We start from the raw sequence: 24876 nt of genomic DNA on the forward strand, positions 1-24876 counted from the left end.
CATTTATTATTTTGTTAACTGTATCATAACAATATGGAAATCAAAGAACATTTACTTTGCATGAAAATCAAAAATCTGCAAACATTATAAATCTGAAATTAAAAAAAACCTGAAAACATTAATCCTGTTTTTATTTCCACAAATGCCTGCCTGATCTGCAGAATGTTCTGTTTTTATATCAATTACTTTAAGTTTCTCAGAAGCCTCTGTCTGAGGAGTACAGATATGTGTGGATATAACATTGGTCGAGGGCAGTGACATCTAATCTTATTTGTCTAACTTCATTCTAGAAATGATAATTAAACTGACATGATCTAATTTAATTATGAACAGCCCTATACAAAGCAAGAAAGACGCTGATCAAGGTCAACAGGGAAGTATTACGCATGGTTTAATTTGTGAATAGTTTTGAGACAAATTTTGACACAAGGAAGATTTGTGAAACTGAAATAACTTAATTTTCATTATTTCATTGACAATGTTTACATATCAATTACAATTTCAGTTTAAGAAGAAAATTATATGAATATACAAAATATGAAATAAAAAAAATTCAGAAATATTCAGCAACTTATATAGTCCCTGAGGAGAGCAAGTACCAAGCCTAACCTGTTGACAATCTTCAGAATTTTCTGATTTTAATAGTTTATTGCTGTTTAGCAGTTCACAGCCAGAAGTTAGTTAAAGAGTGCAATTATTTTATTACCTTCCAAAAAAAATAAAAAAAGTGAGGTCAAAATAAAATGACAAGTTTCCTGAAGTCTTTGATCTTTCTATAAGTTACGTAAGTACTGAGAAGGTAAGTGCGCACTTAGAATCATAGGAAGCAACAGTCTTTCTCCTTAGACAGGAGGAGTCTAAGACATTTTATCTCACTTCAAATATCCGAAAACCACACACTTACACCAAAATATATATTCAAAAATATTTACCTTGTAATTCAAACAATTTATTTCAACTCTACTTAGTTGTAAGCTGAAAGATCTGAATACTTAATTTCACTTTGGGTGTACTTAAGTTGAAGAAGTTTGGAACAAAAAACAATCTCAGTTTGAATAAAAATGTAAGAAGTTTGATTTAATTTCAACTTTTATCCCATGTAATAACAGGATAGTAAGCAGGATTGTCAGGCAACGGGTAAGAGGGAATAGGATTAAGAACACACTCAAGGGGTAAGCATTTTTCAAAAATATTAACCCATCTGCAGGTTTCATACAGAAAGGGACTAATGATTGGGTGACTAACCTGCTCTACAAATTTTGGACACCCAATATGTTAATGAGGTGCATGCCTGAAAATTAAGTCCTGTTCTGCATGTTCTGCTGCAAGTTTGGTGTGCCAGTTTTGAAACCTGCATTTTATTTGATCCTGCTGCAAGACAGACTGATTTGCTACTAACAGGAATTGTTTAAATGCCTCTTACAGTCAGACGCAGTCAGGGAGAGAGAAGCCATCCACCTGCATTTGAAAGCTGTATTCAAAGGTTTTTCTTCAGTACATATATGCAAAGAATATCAGAACGCCAAACAAATGTCAATATTCCCAGAGTACTCAATTTCTACAGATTCTCCAGCCCCCATCAACCTATAAGAATCAAATTTTTCCTCTTCTCCAGGCTTCCCTCCTGATGTATCCATATCCCATTCTTACACCTCTCCACCGTTTGACCATGGCCTTGACTTGTTTCTCTTGTTGCCCAGCAGCAAATCAGCCCGCAATTTAACAAGTTGCAATTAATTTATTTACAGCACAACTTCTGGGAAATCTCTGCAAGTTTCATGGTGATTAATCTCTCCATCTGAACCACAAATACCACACGAAACATAATTATATGATTTGTCACTTCTGCAGGTTGCATAAGAAAGCCATCGGGAGTTTGGGTGGCATAGTTAACATAATGCTGTTACAGCACCAGCGACTGGGGTTGAAAAGTGGCACTGTTGTAAGGAATTTGGACATCGTCCCCATGTCTTCATTGGTTTCATCTGGGTGCTCCCACCCTTCGGATTGTAGGTCAATTGGGTGGAACTGGGTAACACAGACTTGTTGGCTGAAAGGGTCTGTTACTGTGCTGCATGTCTAAAAAAAATTAAATTAGGAAATTTAAATTTAAAAAAGAAATTATGATTTTTTTTCCTTACCTGCCATTACCATAATTATTGTGCTACAGAACTTGAGCAGGAGTACCTCAATCAGTCACAAGAGCCAAACTTGGCCTCATCATACGTTCTTGGTCTTTATGCAGGTACTGGCTATCTACATTTATTCTGAAACAGTTACACTGCAAGGTTACTTTACCCGGTCCTCTTTCGTTGGTAGTTGATCACTGATGAGAGATTTGGTGCGTCTCAGGAACCAAAAGGACATGAGTTTTGCCAACCGCCTAACACATTTTCTTCCAACAGCTAGTTCTCTTTTAGTTGCCCCATGTCTCTGACCAAATTCAATTGGATTTCCAAAATCTTCCTTAAAACGAGCTCTGTTGCCTAGGCAGCCTGGTATGGCCCTTCAAAGAAAGAATTTCGATAGACATTTCATTAGCTCTGCCAGTCAAATTGTAAACAAAGTAATGAATAATTTAGACATTCAATATATTAGAACCTCAACTGCATTTTGAGGCCAGGTCACCTTCATTAAAATTTAACTCAGAGGCTGCATCCATTCATTGCCAACACATCCAGTACAGCAGGATTTGAATGTCTCTGCTGTGGACACTTCTGAAAATGCAATATTCAATATCTCGACAGAATAATAATATCTTTATTCTTGAAATACCAGTCATTTGAGTTTGTTTCCCCCATACTCAACTCTCAAATTACAAAAATATATAGCTTACAAAAAAATTTTTTGAATCTTTTAGGGAAAAGTTTTGACTGAAAAACTACTTTCAAGAACTTAACTTTTAATTTTAAAATGAACAAGCCTTGATTGAGCAACTGGGATGACGAATTGGTAATTACTAAGGCAATTACCAAGGTTCATAAAATATTTACTACAAATGTATTTATTAATTAACTGTATTTAGCTTATTACTATAGAAGATTAGTCTAAAGGATTAAACTATTGAATTTTCTTCCTGTACATATGGAAACCAGCAGAGTTAAATAATGGAAACATTCATCCTTGCATCAGTTGTCTTCCGCTGAGACTTGTTAACATTTGGGAAGAAATACAAATGTTAAGTACTGTTACTTCTGCCCTGTCAATGTCCTATTAGGCCTGTTTTAGTTCCTACTTTGCAATCAAACATTTCAGAAATTTAACCTGAAATATATTGCAAAATGTAAAATAAACATCGTAAGGGTGCTTACCAGTCCATTACACACCATAACTCATCCATGTTGTTCTGCAAAATGGTCCCAGTTAGCCCAATTCTAACCTTGCATTTCAGGGCTTTCAAAGCTTGTGTGATCTGAGCTTTAGGATTCTTTATCTTGTGGGCTTCATCAACAAACACTGCAGACCATTCAATACTGTGCAAGAAGCAGAATATGAACTATCTTTAACAAAATATTGTAATTTTCTCTGGATATTTACCACACAACATAACTGATTTACAGTTCAATAAATTGTCAGAAAACAATTTCTAAATCAGTAATTTACACAAAAATATTGGAGAAACTCAGCAAATCATACAGCATTCTTTACATAACAAAGATAAAGATATGTAATCAACATTTTGGGTCTAAGCCCCTCATCAAGGTTTAAGCAAAAAACAGGCAGGCACCTAAATGGTGGTGGGGGGGGTGGGGGGGGGGGGGGGTGAAGAGAAGGACCATAGGCCTACAAGCAAGAGGTCATAGCTGGATGTGGATGAGAGGGCATGAGAAAAAGGCTGAGAATTGATAAAGGGGAGGGCTGGGGATGCGGAAGCAAGGGGGACAGGAGTGTAGCCTAACAGAGAAGTTGATGTTAATGTCACCCGGGTAGAGAGTGCTCAGATGGAATATTGGGTATTGCTCTTCAATTTGGCGGGTGGCATCAGTTTGGCAGTGCACAAGGCCACGGAAAGACATGTCGACACAGGAGTGGGGTTATGGAATTGAAAAGGCTGGTCACTGGGAGATGCCCGCTATTGCTGCATCCAGAGCGTAGTTGATCAATTAAGCACTCTCCTAATCTGCGTCCAGTGTCTCTGAAGTAGAGAAGCCACAACGGGAGCATCAGATGCAGTAGGAACTTTAAAAAACATTAAAATCTTTTGTTTTCTTCAAGTGATACCACTGAAATAGAGAATAGGCTGTTATTGGAAAATATAAACTTGAAACAAATTCTGAATAAGCTAGGTCAATCTCTGTTGATAACATTGCAACTTGCTACCAGTGGTATCCCTCGTTCTTCTCCAGCTCTACACGTGATTGACATATTTTCAATTGATCACACCAACCTACTTAAAAAATGGATTGCTGAAAACTAAGCAACAACTTCAGCATTTAAATTTGCAAGGCTTAAACTGGGATTAATTATTCCACTTTTTTTGGTGTACATTTCAGATAAACATTCTAAGGGACGTTGTTTCACAGCATGCAGAAAGCATCCAATAGCCTCTTAGAAAGCCTTGAGAAATTCTAATGAGTTTAGAATAAAATCATAGGGATATCCTATGCAAGACCTATCAGTCATGAGCAGGCACATGTCCACTTCAGATAGCAAGGGTCTAGAGCAGAGCAAAACACAGCATTATTAAGCTTGGAATAAAATCAAAAGCAGAAAGGGGAGAGGCACTAAAAGGAATGGGGATGAAGGAAATAGCAAAACTGAAAATAATAATTGCAATAGAATAAATATTCTGGAAAGGCACGGGCTTTTAATCAGTTTTATTCTTTGAATTTAAATGAGCCAACTCTGTCAACTAAAATTAGTAAATCTATATTGACAACCCAATTGAAATTCCAGGATTATTACAGGTGTTGATCAGAGTTTAATTGGGAAGTAGCATCTTGCAAGTCACATAAAATGTTACTTGGGTAATCAGCGCCTTTTTAAGATTTTTATCTCAATTGCAAATAAATTTTGAAAATTTACAAAAGCAAAATAGAGTGGCTATTGGAAATGCTCAGGAAGTCAAACAGAATTAATATTTCAAACACATGATACTGGAGGCTGAAAAAAGTAACCAATTTGAAGCATTATTTATTTCCTTTTCCCCCAGAGATGGCCTGCCTTCAGAGTATGTCCAACTTGGGCAATATTGTAGCTCTCAAATTAAACAAGTTGTTAAAATATGTTTATCTCCATGAATGTCAAAGATGATATTCAAAATAATTCTGAATTTCTCTGAACATTTGCTCCAAACATTTCAATTTGTTCTCTAAATGCTTCCATTAATCTATCAATTAGATAAACTCTACAAAGTTGTCTTCATGGCAATAGTAGTCTTACTCTACCATATATATTCAATTTATCCTATCAATTATTTCCTCCATCTTTGGTACAATTTAGAACTAACAGTGTCTCTTTTTCCCAGTTCTGCCTAAAGGGTTTCCAGCTGAAGTAACATCTCTATTCCTCATATCACAAATGATGCCAAATCGGCGGCAGAGGCGGAGTGCTTCCAGCATCTTCTGCTTTTATCCTCATTCACTCTTTGGACTGAAAATTCCCACAAGTCCACCTTTAGAGCTTCAACACTGCCAGTAATATAAATTCCATCATTTTATGCATCATTCACCTGTGTTCAACTAGTGGAGTAATGCACACCTGATCTACAATCCCCAATAGCTGATGGGCTTTGAAAATCTCACCCTGAGTCAAGTTTTCTAGCAGAGAGTTGTGAATTTCTGGAAGAATGCAGGGTCAGAGGCAAGAAGACAGAAAGGAAAAATACTAAAAGTTCACATAACACTCATTCTTATAAGCTATGAATTTACTATGAAACGGTGCAACTATTCCAAGGGGGGGGGGAAATCAACCCCATCCTCCTCGCTACCTCACTGTCAAGTCCTGGCAAGTACGAATGCCATCTTAGTTCAAAGTAGAATCTCCTACTGATGAAAATAAAACCACACTGGAGGAATTTTTACGATGTATACACCATCCATCATAAAGGTAAATCTGGTTTCACTGATTTTGGATTGGAATTTAAGATACATCTTTATCAGTGTTTTAATTCCAATTGCCTAACTATAGGTCATATATGGAAATTGAATCTTACATGGATGAACTTATTCATTAGTTTGCCGAGCAGCTAAATGGCATTCTAAAGCTAATTCTGGCAGCCTAAGACAAGCTGAAGCTCTATATTCATTCAATATGTGGAAATATGGGCAGAAAAATGAGATGGTTTAATCTACAGAAGGGTAACATGATACACTTTGGAAACTCAAATGCAAAAAGGAAAATATACAGTAAATGGCAGGACCCTCTGGAGCACTGATGTATGCAGGGATCTTGGGGCGCAAGTCCAAAGCTCCCTAAAAGTGGTAATGCAAGATGGTGTACAACCTTTATTGGTCGGAAGGTTGGGGAGTCATGATGCAGCTGTGTAAAATTTTGGTTAGGGCACATCTAGAATGTGGTGTTCAGTTCTGGAACTGCATTACAGGAAGCATGTAGACTTTCAAGAGGGTGCAAACAAGGTTCACCAGGTTATTGCCTGAATTAAAGAGTATTAGCTACAAGGAAAGGTGAACAAACTTGAATTGTTTACTCTGGAATGTCAGAGGCTGAGAGGCAACCCAATAGAACTCTATAAATTTATAAGCAGCATTGATAGAGCAGAATGCCAGAGTCTTTTCCTGGAGGGTGGAAATTACATATACCAGAGGGCAAATAGTTAAGGTGAGGGGAGAAAAGTTTCAAGAGATTCACAAGGCAGGTTTTATTTCAACAGAGATGAATGGTGCCAGAGGAGATGGTGAAAGCAGGTGTGATAGTAAACATTTAAGAGGCATTTAGAGCACATGAACAGCCAAAGGATGGAGGGATATGAACCAGGCATTGATCAGTTCAAATTAGCATCATGGTTGGCATCAACATTGTGGGCCGAAGGGCCTGTTCGTCTGCAGTTCTCTTTTCTTCAAATTTATAATCATGACAAATAAATATTAAGTAGTATCTCAAAAGAACCTATGTTAAATGAATTGCAATGGACAAACTATTTACCTGTTGATCTCATCGAGACAGAGGCGGACTGTTTCATAAGTAGACAGGGCAATTTCACACTTGCTCCGTCGAATACAACTGAATGCGTGGTCTTTCTTGTTGCCATGCAAGATATACACTCTAAAATAACCCCAAGTGTCCAGTTCATTTTTCCAGTTATACAGCACGGATAAAGGAGCAATTATTAGAAACACCTATGAGAGAGAGAAAAAAAAATCAAGCTTTAGGTCCATTGTAGGGATTAATCACTTAGATAATTATGCTGATTACATCTAACATACGTAAGAATTCAAAATTACTCAGTAAATCAGACTGCATCTGTCAAAAAAGAAACAATATTTCAGGTCTAAGACACTTTGTCAGAACTGGAAAAGAGTGAAAACTAATTAGCATGAAGCTAGAGGAAGGATGGAGGATAAAGGGACTATCTTTATGAGGTTGAGACCAGGGTTTTCTGAGAAGAAGCTGTTTAAGAATTTAATCAGGTCTATGCATTAGTGGGGCACAGTTAGAAAAAGAAAAAAAATAGAATTATGTTCATAAAAGCTATGAAATGAGAGCTGTTAAAAAGTGTAAACACTGACAAAAGCATGCAAAATCTGTGAAGTGCAAGTGTGCAGAATATGTCCAGCAGGACATATTGGAAAGAGAATTAAACCAATATCACAGATGAAAGCTGATCTATGTCCGCATCTGTCTCCATCTCAAACATCCACTACAAGATTCCAAACCTTGCATCAATCTTGACTACTTTTCACTCCATTTGGTCATCTGTGGAGTTCCATTCTGTTCTCCCAGTTCCTCAATCTTCATTGCTCTTGATTTGATGATCAGATCTTCTACAAGGGTGTTTCTAAAAATGTCTTCCTTCTTCCTGAACAATCTTTCATGACCATATTTCAATTATTTCCTTCACCTTTGCTCTCACTCCTTCACCTCCTGGACAGAGAAAGGATAAAGCACACCTTTCACCTACTAGACCACGTAATCCATGGATCATTCTTCTCAATTTCCACCCTGAAATTCTGCCATACACATCTTTCTCTCCTCTCCCTTAAATGTCTTTAATGACTTCCTGTCCACTCTTCCAACTTTCCTCGTACATTCTCGTGCAACTGAAGGAGACGCAACAAATCTTTTCTCTTAATTCCTTCCCATCACCCAGGTACATGAATAATCCCTCCAGATGAAGCACTGATTCACCACACATCGTCCAATCTAGTGAAATGCATTTGGAGTTTACAATGTAATCTCTTCTACAACGGAGAAACCAACCCAGATTGGATGGTTATTTTACAGAGCATCAGTGTTCTGCATACACAGGCAATCTTGAGATCACTGTTGCCTGCCATTTTTATTCGCGATCACATCCCTACTCTGACTGCTCAGTCTGCAGCCTCCTGCACTGTTATAACGAAACCCAAAGTAATCATGAATAGAGGCATCTCAATATCAAATTTTACAGCTTCAACTAACTCTTTTTCTTGATCTCTATGGGAGCAAATCAGATTCAACATCTGTGATGTTGGCTTTCTTGTTTTCCCTCCATTTACATAGCCTTGCATTTCACCACTTCCATGAAGCTTTGTCTATGTTCTCACTTTCTATTTGCTTTCATTTCATAGTATTTACAATGATCCAGGTTCTCCCTTCCATTTGGCATTTGACCCAGTTTACAACTTTACCCCAGGGTATCCCTGGCTTAACCTGGTCAGAGATATTCTCCTTGTCCTGTCCTTCCCCTTCCTAAAACTTCATTCAGATTAAGGGTTTCAACCCAAAATTTTAACTTTGTTTCTCTTTCCAGAGATTTTGCCTGATCTGCTACTTGATTCCAGCATGTTCTATTAGAACCATAGAATATTACAGCACAGAAACAGGCCTCTTCAGCCTTTCTAGTCTGTGACAAACCATTTTTTTTTGCCTAGTCCAACAGACTTACACTGGTATCTCATTGGCAGAGACGTTGCCACGACTGATTCTTGGCAACTCGGAAGACCAAAAAATGGCTTGTGCTCTTACCAAGGCGACATCCGAGATGTCTTCTCAGTTGCGGCGACATTGCCGAGACTAATTTTGTCCGCGACTGGAGAGACGTCTCAGCGATGTCACCACAACTTCTCCTCAGTCTCCTTGGTCTCCAGCAGGTCTCGGAGACGTCACGGAGATTTCACCCTAGTCGCGGACAAAATTAGTCTCCGAGACCTGCTAGAGACTAGAAAAAGTCTCCAAAAAAAAAAGCGTGTTTGAATTTCCCACGACTCCCCGGAGATCCAGCTAGTCTCCAGGAGACGTCATGGAGACTCAAGTCGCTACAAGGTTTCCACCTACTCTCCAGGCCAATAAGATAGGCCCTTTACACCCAGTCCAAAGCCCTCCATACCTCTCCCATCCGTGTACCTGTCCAAACACTTCTTAAATGTTAAAAATGAGCCCACATTCACCACTTAACTAGCAGCTCATTCCACACTCCCACCACACTCTGTGTGATGTTCACCTTTCACTTTTAACTCACATCCTCTGGTTTATATCTCACCTACTCTCAGCCTATCCACTCATAACTTGAAATACCTTTATCAAGTCCCTCCTCAATAAAGTGAATAAAGTTCTAACATGTTTAACCTTTCCCAGTAATCAGTTCCTGAAGTCCAGGCAACATCCTAGTAAATCTTCTCTGTACTCTTTCTACCTTATTGTTACCAAAACTGCACACAATACTCCAAATTTGGCCTCACCAATGTCTTATACAACTTTACCATAACATCCCAACTCCTGTACTCAATACTTTGATTTATGAATGCCGATATGCCAAAAGTTCTCTTTACAATCCTATCCACCCGTAATGCCACTTTCAGGGAATTATGTATCTGTATTCCCAGATCCATTTGTTCTACTGCACTCCTCATGTATATCCTTTCTTGGTTTGTCCTTCCTAAATGTAGCACCTCACATTTGTCTGCATTAAATTCCATCCACAATTTTTCAGCCCATTTTTCCTGCTGGTCCAGATCCCTCTGCAAGCTTTGAAAACCTTCACTGTCCACAATTCCTCCAATCATAGTGACATCTGCAAATTTGCTGATCCAATTTACCACATTATCATCCATATCATTGATATAGTCGACAAACAACAATGGTCCTGGCACCAATCCCTGAGGCACACCACTAGTCACAGGCCTCCAGTCTGAGAAGCAATCATCCACCACTATTCTCTGGTTTCTCCCGTTCAGCCATAGTCAAATCCAATTCATTATTTCACCTAGTGTCTGAACCTTCCCGACTCATCTCCTACGTGGGACCTTGTCAAAGGCCTCTCTAAAGTCCATGTAGACAACATCCACAGTCTTTCCTTCATCATCTTTCCTGGTAACCTCCTCAAAACTCTACAAGTTTGGTTAAACATGATCTACCACACACAAAACATTAATGACTACCCCTACTCAATTTCTAGCTATCCAACTAATTGTATAATCGATCTCTTAAAAAAACCTCCAATAATTTACCTACTATTGATGTCAGGCTTACCAGCCTATAATTTCCATGGTTATAGGGGGCTTTTTTAAACAACGCGAGCTACCCTCCAATCCTGAGGCACCATGCCTGTGGCTAAGGACATTTTAAATATTTCTGCCAGAGCCCATGCAATTTCTACACTATTCTCTCTCAAGGTCCAAGGGAATATCTTGTCATGCCCTGGAGGTTTATCTACCCTTGTTTGCTTTAAAGCAGCAAGCACATTCTCCTCTTTAATCTGTATAGGTTCCATGACCTCACTGCTTGTTTTTCTTTCTTCCCATTTCCAGAGTGAATACTGAATAAAAAAAAATATTTATGATCTCTCCCATCTCTTTTGGCTTCATACCAAGATGACCACTCTGAACTTCAGGGGAACCAATTTTGTCCCTTACTATCCTTTAGCTCTTAATATACCTGTAGAAACTATTAGGATTTTCCTTCTCATTGTCGGCCAAAGCAACCTCATGTCTTCTTTTTGTCTTAATGATTTCTTTCTTGAGGTTTTTCTTGCATTTTTTTTTTAAAATACTCCTCAAGTACCTCAATTGTTCCATGTTGTCTATAGACCTCTCTGTTCTTCTGAATCAGATCCTCAATATCCCTCAAAAACCAAGGTTCCCTATGCCTGCTAACCTTGCCTTTAATCCTGACAGGAACATAAAGTCTGTACTCTCAAAATTTCACCTTTGAACATTCTCCACTTACCTCTCACATCCTTGCCCAAAAACAACTTATCCCAATCCACGCATTCTAGATCCTTTCTCATTTCCTCAAAATTGGCCTTTTTCAATTTAAAATCTCAACCCAAGGCCCAGACCTATCCTTCTCTATAATTAACTTAAAACTAATGTCATTATGATCACTGGACCCAAAATGTTTTTGTACACATAATTCTGTCACCTGTCCTGCCTAGTTCCCTAATAGGAGATCCAGTATTGGATTCTCTCAAGTTGTTATCTCTAGATATTGATTTAGAAAACTTTCCTGAACACATTTGACAAACTCCAAGCCTTCCAGCCCTTTTACAGTAAGAGTGTCCCAGTCAATATGTGGAAAATTTAAAACTCCTACTATCACCACCTTGTTTCCTGCAATCTCTCTACAGATTTGCTCCTCGAATTCTCATTGACTATTGGGCAGTCTATGATGCAACCCCATGAGTGTGATCATACCTTTCCCGTTCATCAGCTCCACCCATATAGCCTCAGTAGATGAGCCTCTGGTCTGTCCTGCCTGAGCACAGCTGTGATATTTTCCCTGACGAGCAATGCCATTCCTCCCCCCCCCCCCCACTCCATTCTATCGTGTGTTAAGCAACAGAAGCCAGTCTTGCCCCTCCTGCAACCAAATTTCATTATGGCCACGATGTCATAACTCCATGTGTCAATCCACATTCTAAGCTTGTCTGCCTTTTCTACAATACTTCTTGCACTGAAATAGATGCACCTGAGACAATTTCCATCATGTACAACCCATTGGCTTCTAATGATGCATGGAATTTTCACATCTTTTCCCTCCTCCTCTTTCTGCTCTGGCACTTTGGTTCCCATCCCCCTGCAAATTTAGTTTAAAGCCACTGGAGCAGCACTAGCAAACCTTCCCACAAGGATCTTCCAGTTCAGATACAAACAGTCCCGTTGGAACAAGTCTCACCTTCCCTGGAAGAGAACCCAATGTTCCAGTCTTTAGCTATGTGTTAACCTGCATTATCCTCTAACCTTACTAGCATGTGGAATAGATAGCAATCCTGAGATTGTATTTTAGGATTCTAGCATGTGTCTTTTGTTTTGGTTTTCAAACAAAAGTTATTTAACAGAGTCACAGAGTTCATGACTAGGAACAATGTGCACAGGCTTATCAGAAGAAATTGACGATGATCTGCACAAGAGATTTAACTTCCAAATAAAGGCAGAAACTTTGTGACATGGATAGGAATCTGGTCAGGAGATAAAGAGAGGGGACCAGAATTTTTCAGCATGTGAAAGAGGGTGCTTCGGTTTCCTCTCATATTCCAAAGAAGTACAGGATTAATAGGTCAATTGGTCACACTACCATTCTGTATGTTTAGACATACAGAACCAGTAGCAGCACAGGTTGTTTGTCTAAATTAAACTAAAATAATGGTGCCAAATGTCACACTTCTGCAGAGGTCCACCATAATGTTGCTGAATTAGAGATTAAAAGCTATACAAGGTTAGAAAAACTTGGACTGTGTTCTCTGGAGTGTTTAAGGCCGAGGGGCAACCCAACAGAAGTATCTAAAATTATGAAAAGAATAGATAGGGTAGATAGAGACTTTTTTTCCAGGCTGGAAATGTCAAATATCACAGAACACAACTTTAAGGTGAGAGGGGGATAGCTTAATGAAGATTTCCAAGTCAAGTTTTTCTTTAAAAACACAGAGCATTAGTTGCCTACAATGTGCCAGGGGAGTTGATGGAAGCAGATATGACAACATTGTTTAAGAGCCACTTAGACACTTGAAAATGCAAGAACTGAAGAAGTACAGGCAGATGTATAGTTATCACGGTCAGCATAGAACTTGTTGTACTGTTCTGTTCTGTGATGGAAGCAGATTTCCCCAATAACTATTAAAAGCAGATAAATGGATTTTACAGAAAAATTTTATGACTATATAAAAAAATTAGGAAATAGAATTAATTGTTTAGCTCCTCAGAGAGCTGGTTCAGGTTTGATAAGGTGAATTATCCACATGATATATTTAATCACAATTTTTTGTTAGGATTAATTACATCCTTTACTTTCAGGATATAGGATCCATGGCTAAAAGTTCCAAATTTAACGGTCCCTGCATCTTTTATTTTTCAAACAACTCAGTTTATTTGAAAAGAAGAAATCACACTTGACTTGAACTAAACTTCATGAATTGATTTAATATTATTGCGGACACAAACTAATATTTAAGACAATAATTGAAGACATACACACAGAGCATAAGCAAGATGAGTAAAATTAAATGTCAATTGCTTTAAAATGCTTAAACAATGTAAAGGAAATAGTGCAGCAAAATTTTTAGAAGAAAATATTTAAAAAATTACAATTAATGGCAACTTCTTTTTAGGTTTAATTAAGAACTTTCCAGTATCAAACATAAACACATTACACATGAATAAATTAATGAGGTGGTGGTGGTGGACAACTGTCCTTTCAAGCCTGCAACACCATTTAATAAGCCCAAATCTGCATTCACCTTCTGGAAAATCATAAACCCATCTTAAAAATACTTGAAGTCTCCACTTCTACTACTCTTTGAGGGAAATCAAAAGACTCACAATTGTCTGATTTATGAATCTTAGTTTGAGATACACCTACAATAGGAAACATCTTCTCCACATCTTATCTTTTCAATTCCCTTCAAGATACTCAAGTCTCCTCTCATTCTTCTAAACTCCAGCAGATCTGAACCTAGCCTCTGCATCTCTTCCTCACAAGACAACCTGCCTATTCCAAGTATTGGACCAATATGCCTTCTCTGAACAGCCTTCAATGCATTAAACATCCTTTCTTCAATAGGGAGTTTAATACTGCACAGTCCAAATGTGGCCTCATGCCCTATATAACAGAAACATAAACTTCCTACTTCTACATTTAATAGTCCTAGAAATAAGTAATAACATTTGTTAGCTTTCCTAATTATTTATTATACCTGTACAATAGCCCTTTTGTGAATCATGCTTGAGGACATGATCCCTCTGTATCCCAAAGCTCTGCAATCTCTGACCAGAATATCTTTTTTCATTTTCCTCCCAAAAAGTGTCAAATTCCCCCACATTATACTCCATTTGTAAGATCTTTGCCCACTCCCTTTCTAGCCTTTCTATGCCTTCTTTACAATTTCCTATCCATTTTTGTGTTGTCAGCAAAATTAGCAAGGATATCTTAGATGGCTTCATCAAAATTGTGTGCGTAAATTGTAAAAAGCTGAGCCCAGCACTGATCACTGTGACATGCCACTCATTAAAGCTTGCCAACCAGAAAATGTCCCATTTTTTTCTGTTTCCTGCCAATCTTCTATCCATGCCAATATGTTATCTGCTACACCAGGAGCTTTCATTTTCCACAATGACTTCTTGACAAGTGAGAGTGCAATAAGATAATAGGTTATAAAGAATTACTTTATCATTGAGAGCCTTAGATTCCTTCCTCATAGTCTTCAGTACAAACTCAGGCATGTTATTTTCAATATCCTCTCGGGTCCCAGTTTTATGAAGTACAGCTGCTAGAAAGGAAATAACCTATGAGATAAAAACAAGAAATTGAACAGGGTTTTTTCCATTTTAAATAAAGAAAAATCTAAATTCAAATCATTATTTAAACTGGTAAAATAAAATTTAGCAGGTAAAATAAAATTTAAACAGACTAAACGTGTTTTCACAAAAGTTAAATATTGGTGATTGTGTTTAATGTTAGTGACAACCACCACTTCTCAATTATTTAAATTTCAGATAAAAATGCTTCAGAAAACAAATATTATTGGTGGTATATTAAAGATAGTCATTCAGTCAATATCTCAGAATTACAGGCACTGGAGTAGATCCAATACCATTCTGTCTGGACAAGTAGCTTTTAATGTAATTAAATAGATCTGTATGTAGAGAGTAAAGACCACATCATTGATTTTTCACAATCTGCAAGCAAAAGAAGGCAAATGTGCACTAATTAGCTTCAAAAATCAATCTCCATTGGCAATTTTAGAGCATAAACTTTGTGAAGGATTTGGATATTAAGTATTCCCATCCCCGCCCCCACCCCCACCCCGCCCCCACCCCCACCCCGCCCCCACCCCCACCCCGCCCCCACCCCGACCCCACCCCGCCTCCACCCCCACCCCGCCTCCACCCCCACCCCACCCCCACCCCACCCCGCCTCCACCCCCACCCCACCCCCACCCCACCCCGCCTCCACCCCCACCCCACCCCGCCTCCACCCCCACCCCACCCCGCCTCCACTCCCACCCCACCCCGCCTCCACCCCCATCCCACCCCGCCTCCACCCCCATCCCACCCCGCCTCCATCCCCATCCCACCCCGCCTCCATCCCCATCCCACCCCGCCTCCACCCCCACCCCACCCCGCCTCCACCCCCACCCCACCCCGCCTCCACTCCCACCCCACCCCGCCTCCACCCCCATCCCACCCCGCCTCCACCCCCATCCCACCCCGCCTCCATCCCCATCCCACCCCGCCTCCATCCCCATCCCACCCCGCCTCCATCCCCATCCCACCCCGCCTCCATCCCCATCCCACCCCGCCTCCATCCCCATCCCACCCCGCCTCCATCCCCATCCCACCCCGCCTCCATCCCCATCCCACCCCGCCTCCATCCCCATCCCACCCCGCCTCCATCCCCATCCCACCCCGCCTCCATCCCCATCCCACCCCGCCTCTATTCCCATCCCACCCCGCTTCCATTCCCATCCCACCCCGCTTCCATTCCCATCCCTTGATCCTGAATTCTCAATGTGTCATTTAGGTGCATCCCACTGCTCACCCATGTACCTTCAAGTCCTCCTTTGCCAGGCCTTGTTTTATCATATTAAAATGGCCATTTCCTCAATTCATGATCAAAATTTTGTGGATCCTAAAATCTCTACAACTGACATTCTCTCCACTTGCCTGGTTACATTAGATCCAGTATTGACCTTTGTGTACTTTAACTAGCAAAAATAAAGATGCATAACCAAGGTTGATGGGCTACATAAAGCACACCATTTAACCTGCTGAGTTTCTCCAGTATTCTGTTTTTACTTCAACCATGTGTCTGCAAACTTTCATGTTTTACTCCAGTATTTTTCTTTCTTGTGTAGACTAGAACTGCACTGTTTGGACTCTTGTTCTTTCCCCTTTATGCTTTGTCTTATCCCCAAAGGTCTTATTTTCAATTAACTGTGCGATGTCCTCTTCTATCAATCCCTTTAGAAATCTTTTCAATGCTGCTTTCACTATGTTCATAGCAACATACAATCATGGTACTGCAACTTCCCTCCATTAATGATATCAACTTTTGAGTGAAATTGATAGTGTATGTACAACACTGGTGGGTGGGAAACAGGAAGCGAGTTCTATTTTACTATCAAGCACCTTAAAAAGATTGCCAGCATTCAGCATTTGTTCTGGGAATCCTTGCAGAATCATTAACAAAATATATATATAAATATATATATTTTTTTTTGCTCGGGCAGACTAAGTGCAGCGATCTCTCAGATGGGAGATTTCAGATGGAGACATTACTTTGAATAGTCATGTCCTATGCTGTGAGTTCTTATACTATACAATCATCCAAGTCATAATAATGTAATTTAACCTGCTTAGCAATTGAATCATGGCATAGTCTTCTTTCATTGTGGTGAAAATTTCTTTTTCCCCCAAATGCATTTTTCAGAAATTGTAATGCTGTCAGTTTGCTTTTGGAGCAAAGATACCCTCCCAGGTATGTAATAAAGAAAGCCAAAGCAAGCAAACCACCCAATGGTAACCTGATCTACTGTGGGTTCTAGAGCCAATACTGTACCTGCACAGTCTTTCCAAGTCCCATGTCATCACCAAGGATACATCCATTGCCATGAAAGTAATGTTTGCAGATGAACTGTATCCCATCTTTTTGGTAGTCTCGCAGATATCGGTGAATTGTATGTGGAACACACACACCTCCCTCAGACAATTTCAAAGAGATCTTGGGCCCTGATGTCTTTTGGTCATTGAAGAAAGGCTTCTCCAAATCTTCATCATCAAATATAAAACCCTTCCAACGTTCACTTTTACATTTCTTTTGTAGTCTGGTTATTGGCACAATCTCTTCATTGTAACTGGAAAATCTTAAAACAGCTACCGTTTCTCCATTTTCATCTGTAGAAATCGACTTTATTGTGGCTTCTAACAATTTCCCATCTCCAGAAACCGGTGCAAGGACAAGATCACCAATAAACCAGTTTTCTGGAATCAAAAAATAATCCACAAGTGACTAAAAGAAAAAAAATTCCACTATTTGGTAATGGCTCTTAGAACAAGTCAAATGCAGAATGAAAACAAAATTATTTGCATAATAAGGACATATTTACCTGTTCTGGTATTGATGTTATTATCCAAGTCTGAAGCATTTTGCTCCATTTGTGAGAAAAACCTTTCAGTGCATTATTCTCAAAAGCTTCTGAAAAATAAATTAGGAAACAAATTTTAATAATCTGTAATTCTTTGGCTTTGCAATTTAAGATCCTATTTGCTCTCTTTACCATGACCTTTTCAGCAATTACATACAAATTCCAACAAATTATCATGAAAACAGAAAACTGTGGAAGTACTCAGAAGTTAAAGAAGAAAATCTGCAGATGCTGAAGTTGAATGCAACACAAAATGGCTGGAGAAACACTGCAGGTCATACAACATCCATAGGAAATAAAAGGCAATCCACGTTTCGAGCCTGAACCCTTCGTCAGGGTTCAGGAAAAGCAGGTAGATGCCTGAATAAAAAGATGAGGGGAGTTGTAAAGAAGGGGAAGGAACACAGGTTAACAGGTAAGAAAGAGGCAATAGATGGGAGGGTAGAAGAGAAAGGAGCTGAGAAGCGATAAGGGAAGAGGCCAGAGGGCTAAAAAAGATAACTGATAGGAAAAGGGAAAGGCGTGAAGAATTGAAGGAAAGAAGACAGAGGGGTAGAGAAAGAGACAAATGGGGAAGTGGGTTTAATAGAAATTGGAGGTCTGTTCGGAAACTGCCAAGATAGAATATTTGGTGCTGTTCTTCCAATCAACAGGTGGCCTCATTCTGGAAATACATGAAACCATGTATAGACATGTCAGTGTGGCAACGGTGTAAGAATTAAAATAGTTGTCCACTGGGAAGTCCTTGCTATTGCTGCGGACAGAGCAAAGATACTCAACAAAGCAATCTCCCAGTTTACGTCCATTCTCCCCATTTTGGAGGAGGCCATATCAGGAGCATTAGATTCACAAGTGTTGCTTCTCTTAAAACTGTTTGGGACCCGTGTAAATAGGGGCAGGAGCAATTGGTCGGAATAGATGAGCAAATGAGGAAGTCACAGAGGGAGTAATCCCTGCAGAAACCAGAGGGGAGGCGAAGATGTGTCTGGTGGTGGGATCCTGTTGTAACTGGTGGAAATTGCAGAGAATATGTTGGAGACTGGTAGACTGGTAGGGAGCCCTGTTACATCTGGGTGGGGGTGAGGACGAGGCCAGGGTAGATGTGGGAAATAGAGGATATGTGGGTGAGGGCTGAGTTAATGGGAGTTTAGGGGAAACGTTTTCTGAAGGAGGAGCACATCTCAAGTGTCCTGGAATGGAAGGCCTCATCCTAGAACCAGATACAGCAGAGATGGAGGAATTGAGAAATTGAGAGAAAGAAATAGAATCTTTACAGCCGACAGGGTAAGAAGAAGTATAGATGAGGTAACTGGGAATTTATGGGTTTATAGATGTCTGTAGATAGCTTCCCAAGGAGGTCCAGAAACATTTACGGAAAGAGAAGCAACTAATAATTCAATGATCCTTCATCAGCAAAAGAAAGTGAGAAATCAAGCATGTCTCAAGTTACAGAAGGAAGTGAAAGGAAAGTTTGCAACAGGGAAAGGTCATTGACCTGAAATATGAACTAAATTTCTGTCTCGAGTTAAAGAGGAAAGTTTGCAGACAATGTGATTCTAGTGCATACACAAAAGTGTTGGAGAAGACACTTCATGCACTACCAAACTGAGGCCACCCGCAAATTGGAGGAACAACATCTAATATTCTGTCTGGACACTCTCCAACTAGATGACATAAACATCAACTTCTCCGTTTTCTGTTAGGCCACTCCCTTGTCTCTTTTTCCATATCCCTGTTTCTTTTCCTCCAGTTGCCCAACGCATACCCTGTTAATTCAAAAACCTATACCGTCCCGCATCACTTCTCAGCTTTTTTTTCTCTTCTGCCCTCCCACCCTTATTCACCTATGACCTCTTGCCTGTTGGCCTGTGCACCTCCCCCTGCACTTTCTTCCCCCTCCTACCTTTTCATTCAGGGTGACCACCCGTTTTCTGCTCAGACCTCGATGAGGGACTCAGGCCTGAAATATTGGTTATGTATCTATGCTTCTGATGATGCTGCACTTTTTTGATTATTTTATTTAAAATTTTCCATTCATGTAATTATATATTGTACAGTCAAGTGACCAATATATAAATTTAAAATTGCAATGATTACATGGTATTAACCCCTCCCCACCCACCCTTCCCACTATAAAAGTTATAATAATAAAAAATGATATATAGCTATATAAAATAATTATATAAAGAAAAAATATAAAGAAAATAAGATATTAATCTGGATTCCATAAAGAATCAGCTCACACTCTGGGATCCTACAATATTTATATTAAGCATCTTTAGGGAAGAAGATTGGTCTTATGAGGCCAGAAATACATTTATCCCTAAATTTTACTTATAAAGGTTCCAAATTTGTACAAAATTTGAATATTTATTTCTCAAATCATATGAAAATTTTCTCCAAAGGTATCCAATTTTGAATTTCTATATTCCATCTTTCCATACCTAAACGTGCATTTGACTTCCTTGCCACTGCTAAAGCTATTTTGATAAATAGCTATGTTGCTGAGTTTTTGGAGCACTTTTGTACATTTCTGTTTCCACAGATGCTGCTTGATATGCTGAATATTTCGAGCAATTTCTATTTTAATTTCAGATTTTCAGCTTTCTCAGTTTTTCTTTGCTTTGAAATACAATTTATCTAATGTTTCATCACTATTCAATATTAGGAGACATTGAACCAAAGGGCACGTCTTCTCTCTTAGGACACAATAAAAGCTCAAAAGGTTTCTTTTTAAAAAAAAAGCGAAGTAACCAAAATTTCCCTTTCAATAGTATGGCTAAAAACAGAATACCCGGTTGTCAGATTCAGCACCTTTGCTACTTATTGCAACACTCAAAAATAAAATACAGAAATAAATTCTTCAACCAGTTATTAAGATTTTGGTGAGTATGTTTTTTTTAAAAAAAACTCCTTTATCGATACAATTTTTTTTCCTCAGTGCAAATCATTTAGGATGGATGGAGGAAGGTATGGGAAAGTACTCTGGTGAGGGAAATTTAGAGACAAAGCAAAAGTAAACTGGGTACTGATAATCACATTAAACACGCTCCCTTCCAATTAGGATCACAGAATGGAAAAATTATTAAAAGGCAAAACTGAAGGCCTTTTTAAGCTAAAAACAGCATTTGAAACAAGATCAATGAATTAATAACACAAATGGATATAACATAATAGGCATTATGTGCTTGCCAAGTGATCAATGTTGATTAAATATTGCAGGATGTTTTAGGCAAATTGAAAAGAGAAGTTCTCATTGCCACAAAAAAGGAGATAAAAGCAAATGAATAAAAGGTTCTTAACTAATAAAAAAATCAATTAAAACCAATTTGAACAGATGCATATATAGGTGGGATTCACTGCAAACCTCCCTCCCATCCACGAAGGGAGCAATGATGCAAGGGCACAATATAAATGAGCAAGCCCCGATCAGTCTGACTTCCCCCGTGAGCCGACAGCCATGAATCTGAACAGGTCAAGAGTTTACAGCCCTACCACGTGAAGGAATACGCCAGCCGGTTCACTCACCGACAGTATGTTACGTTGTAATCGTCCCCTCTTTAAATCATTCAAGCCCTCCCCATGAGATGCCTCCCGGCTTCGACCTGGAAGTGTTTCTGAAATCCTCACCTCCATGTGATCGGGTCGGCCGGGTTGCGCACGTGACCTCAGGGTTGCCGCTCATTGGTTGCACCGGCGGCTCGTCGTGACGTGAGGATGTGTCTGGGGTTCGAGAAGGCGCGTGGCCCTTGAGCGGGCCCGGGCTGTTTTAATGGAGCCGCCGAAATATTGCAGATTTCAGTTCAAGGCACCGAGTCTGAACTCAAAAGAGCTTGTATGAATCTGAATTACCCCGACTTTGGTCTGCTGGAAGAATTAATCATAATCACCCTAGAACAAAAAGATCAAACACCCAAGACAAATGTCGCACAAATTACATCTGTTGCACATATTCACTCAGTGACTTACATCAATTAGTTTTTAAAAGTGAATCTACAGATTCAGTCCGTGCAGTCTCCTTACTTCTTGTCCTGACCTAGTTCTTATTATGCCAGGCAAACTCTGTGTTTCAGTTGGCAGAGTCTCTGGATCTGCCTTTGCAGGAGAGTCCATTTCTGGCCTGTGCTCTTGTTGCTTTTCATTTGGAGACTCTGAAATGGGAACGAGATGCTGGCGATTCCGTCTCGGTGTCCCTTGTGGACCGCTAACCACGTACGACCATGGGCTGTGGTGCATGGAAGTTACTGTACCTTGCTGTCTTGCATCGGAGATCCACACCTTATCTCCTGGTACCAGCTTTTCCAGATCGCTCATTCTGTGTCTCTCATTATACAACTTTGCATTCTTACACCTCTTCTCCATCTCCTTGTTCTGGAATTGTAGCAGGCCTAGGAATTCCAGCTGCAACCTCTCTGCAATGGTTGGTAGAGTCGTGCGAAGGTGACATCCCATTAGCAATTGGGCTGGACTGTAGCCGTTGCTCAGCGGTGTGGCTCTGTACGCCAATATTGCATGATAAGGGTCTTTTGCTTTCTGTTTGTACTGCTCACTCTGCCTTGCCATTACTTTGTGGATGCTTAGGGCTACTGGTGACATGCTTGAACCCATAATCCACTGCTAAGGCTTTCATGTTTTGTCCAGAGAATTGTGGACCATTGTCACTTACTAACATCTCTGGAACGTTATGACGTACAAAAATCGATTTGAAATGAACAATTACATCAGTAGTTTGTGTCAGGCTGAGTTGTGCTATTTCTATGAATCTAAAGAAATAGTCTACCTAATAAGTATGTGTTCTCTCCAAGAGTGAACAAGTTTGCACCAAGTTTTTGCCTTTTTTACTCAGTTCAGTGGTTCTCTTATGTTTGTCCTTTCTGGATGCACGCTCTGCACCTCAAGACAATCTCACTTATTTGATTACTCAGACCTGGCCACCACAGTGTTTGTTTGTCACTTGCTCAGCATTTTATAACTCCCGGTGGCCCTCATGTATTTTCTCGAGTACCTTATTCTAAGTAACATATCTAATACCACGCAGGAATAGTCCATTGTGCACACTCAGAATGGCCCTCTCTTGCCAGTAGTGTTTGACTGGACTAAGAGTCTGTTAAATGACCCTAATGTTTCAGCCTCCACCACCACCCCTGGGAAGGCATTCCCAGCACCCACAATTCTCTGTCTCATTAAAAATAATTCTCCTGATGTCTCCCTTAAACTTCCCTCCTTTCACTTTGTACATACATCCCCAAGATCGTGTTATATGGCAAGCTCTCCACTGGCCATCGTGTCAGAGGTGCACCAAAGAAGAGGTACAAGGACTGCCTAAAGAAATCTCTTGGTGCCTGTCACATTGACCACCGCCAGTGGGCTGATCTCGCCTCAAACCGTGCATCTTGGCGCCTCACAGTTCGGCGGGCAGCAACCTCCTTTGAAGAAGACCGCAGAGCCCACCTCACTGACAAAAGACAAAGGAGGAAAAACCCAACACCCAACCCCAACCCACCAATTTTCCCCTGCAACCGCTGCAACCGTGTCTGCCTGTCCCGCATTGGACTTGTCAGCCACAAACGAGCCTGCAGCTGACGTGGACATTTACCCCTCCATAAATCTTCATCCGCGAAGCCAAGCCAAAGAAAAGAAAACATCCTCTAGTGCTTGCTATTCCTGCACAAGGGAAAAGACACTGGCCATCCACCCTATCTATGCCTCCTAGAATCTTGTAAACCTCTATTAAGTCTCCTCTCATCCTTCTCTCTCGAGAGAAAAGTCCCAGCTCTGCTAACCTTACCTCATAAGGTTTATTTTCCAATCCAGGTAACATTCTGGCAAATCTCATCTGCACCCTCTCCATAGCTTCCACATCCTTACTATAATTTTAAGAAATTATTTAAAGTATTCTAGTGGATGTGTATGACACATGATGAATGTTTTGTCACCTCAAATTGAAGGTCAGAAAAACAACTGGTGTGAAATTTAATTTATTTAGTTTAATCTAGTTTTTTAAAATTTAGACATGCAGTATAATAACAGGCCATTTCGACCCACGAGCCCATGCTGCCCAATTATTACCTAATTAACCTACAACCCCCTGTACACTTCGAATGGTGGAAGGAAACTAGAGCTCCCGGAGAAAATCCACGCAGACAATGGGAGAACATAGCAACTCCTTAGAGACAGTGCGGGATTTGAACCCCAGTCCCGATCACTGGTATGGTAACAGCATTGCACTAAATGCTTCACTAATCGTGCTGCCCTATTGGCTTTATTTTTAAACATATTGGCTTCATTTTTAAAGTTAAGTCACAGTTAAGGCAATTCTATCTGACTCCTAACATAGTCAGTTGATGGAATTGTTTTAGATGGTTACTCATTATAAATACCCATCCTATGACCTAGTTAGGTCATGTGGTAAACCACTTTATGTATCTCTAGCTGTCTGGACACCCCCCCTTTGTCCGACTGTACCTGTGGCCCCTTCCACAGTGATTGTCCCACAGTCCCCATCCCAGTTCAGGAGAGTCGACCAGCATGGATGTGCCTCTATCCTATTGTGAATAAAACCCTGTCAGTTTTATATAACTTCTAGTCTTTTGGAATTATTGATGGTGCATCAATTTTATAGCAATAGATTTTGATAATAGAGCAGATCCTAAACCAGAGAAGTTGGAAATCAACCTGCAATCACCTGAAGCCTCCAACAACTTTGAAGCATTCCTGCAGGCATCATCCGCCATCATTCAATCAGAGAATGATAAGCTGCAGGTACTACATTTCTGGGTCGGGCCCCTAGTATATTCAATGATCAGGGATGCTGAGTCGTACCTGAGGAAGGTAAATGGGGTCTACGCAAAACACCTCCTGGCTACCCGAAAACTGATCCAGGAAATCGAGGGCTGAGTACCCCTGGCCCCTGCGAGCTCTCGGACAGGCCTGCAACTGCAAGGGCCTGATGGCCACGGTGAACACGGAGGACCTGATCAGAGACACTTATGTCACCAGCATCAGATCCAATGGCATCTGGTAGAGACTGTTGGAGTAAGGTGAGATAAACTTGCAGAGGGCAGTCGAACTGGCAGGCACACTAGAGGTAGCCCTCCAGAATATGGAAGCCTACTCACCTGACAATTCGGCCGTCTCGT

At 40.1% G+C, this 24876-nt stretch overlaps 1 protein-coding gene across 10 annotated transcripts in view; it reads right to left on the bottom strand.

Moving 5' to 3' along the window:
* Positions 1–21381, bottom strand: part of ercc6l2 (excision repair cross-complementation group 6-like 2) — a 178816-nt gene extending 157435 nt beyond the window's left edge. For all 10 annotated transcript variants that reach the window (XR_011354668.1, XR_011354664.1, XR_011354660.1 and 7 more), the window contains exons 1-7: positions 21266–21381; positions 17699–17787; positions 17152–17573; positions 14757–14876; positions 7105–7298; positions 3312–3473; positions 2299–2506 (exon numbers count right to left, since the gene is read on the bottom strand). Coding sequence is in view for 4 of the 10 variants with exons in the window: in XM_069929289.1 (XP_069785390.1) it covers positions 2299–2506; positions 3312–3473; positions 7105–7298; positions 14757–14876; positions 17152–17573; positions 17699–17747 (1155 nt within the window). In the remaining 6 variants the exon portion in view is untranslated. The remainder of the gene's footprint in view (positions 1–2298; positions 2507–3311; positions 3474–7104; positions 7299–14756; positions 14877–17151; positions 17574–17698; positions 17788–21265) is intronic.
* Positions 21382–24876: the final 3495 nt, after the last annotated feature.

Source organism: Narcine bancroftii, chromosome 1, assembly GCF_036971445.1.
Source record: "Narcine bancroftii isolate sNarBan1 chromosome 1, sNarBan1.hap1, whole genome shotgun sequence".
NCBI lineage: Eukaryota > Metazoa > Chordata > Chondrichthyes > Torpediniformes > Narcinidae > Narcine > Narcine bancroftii.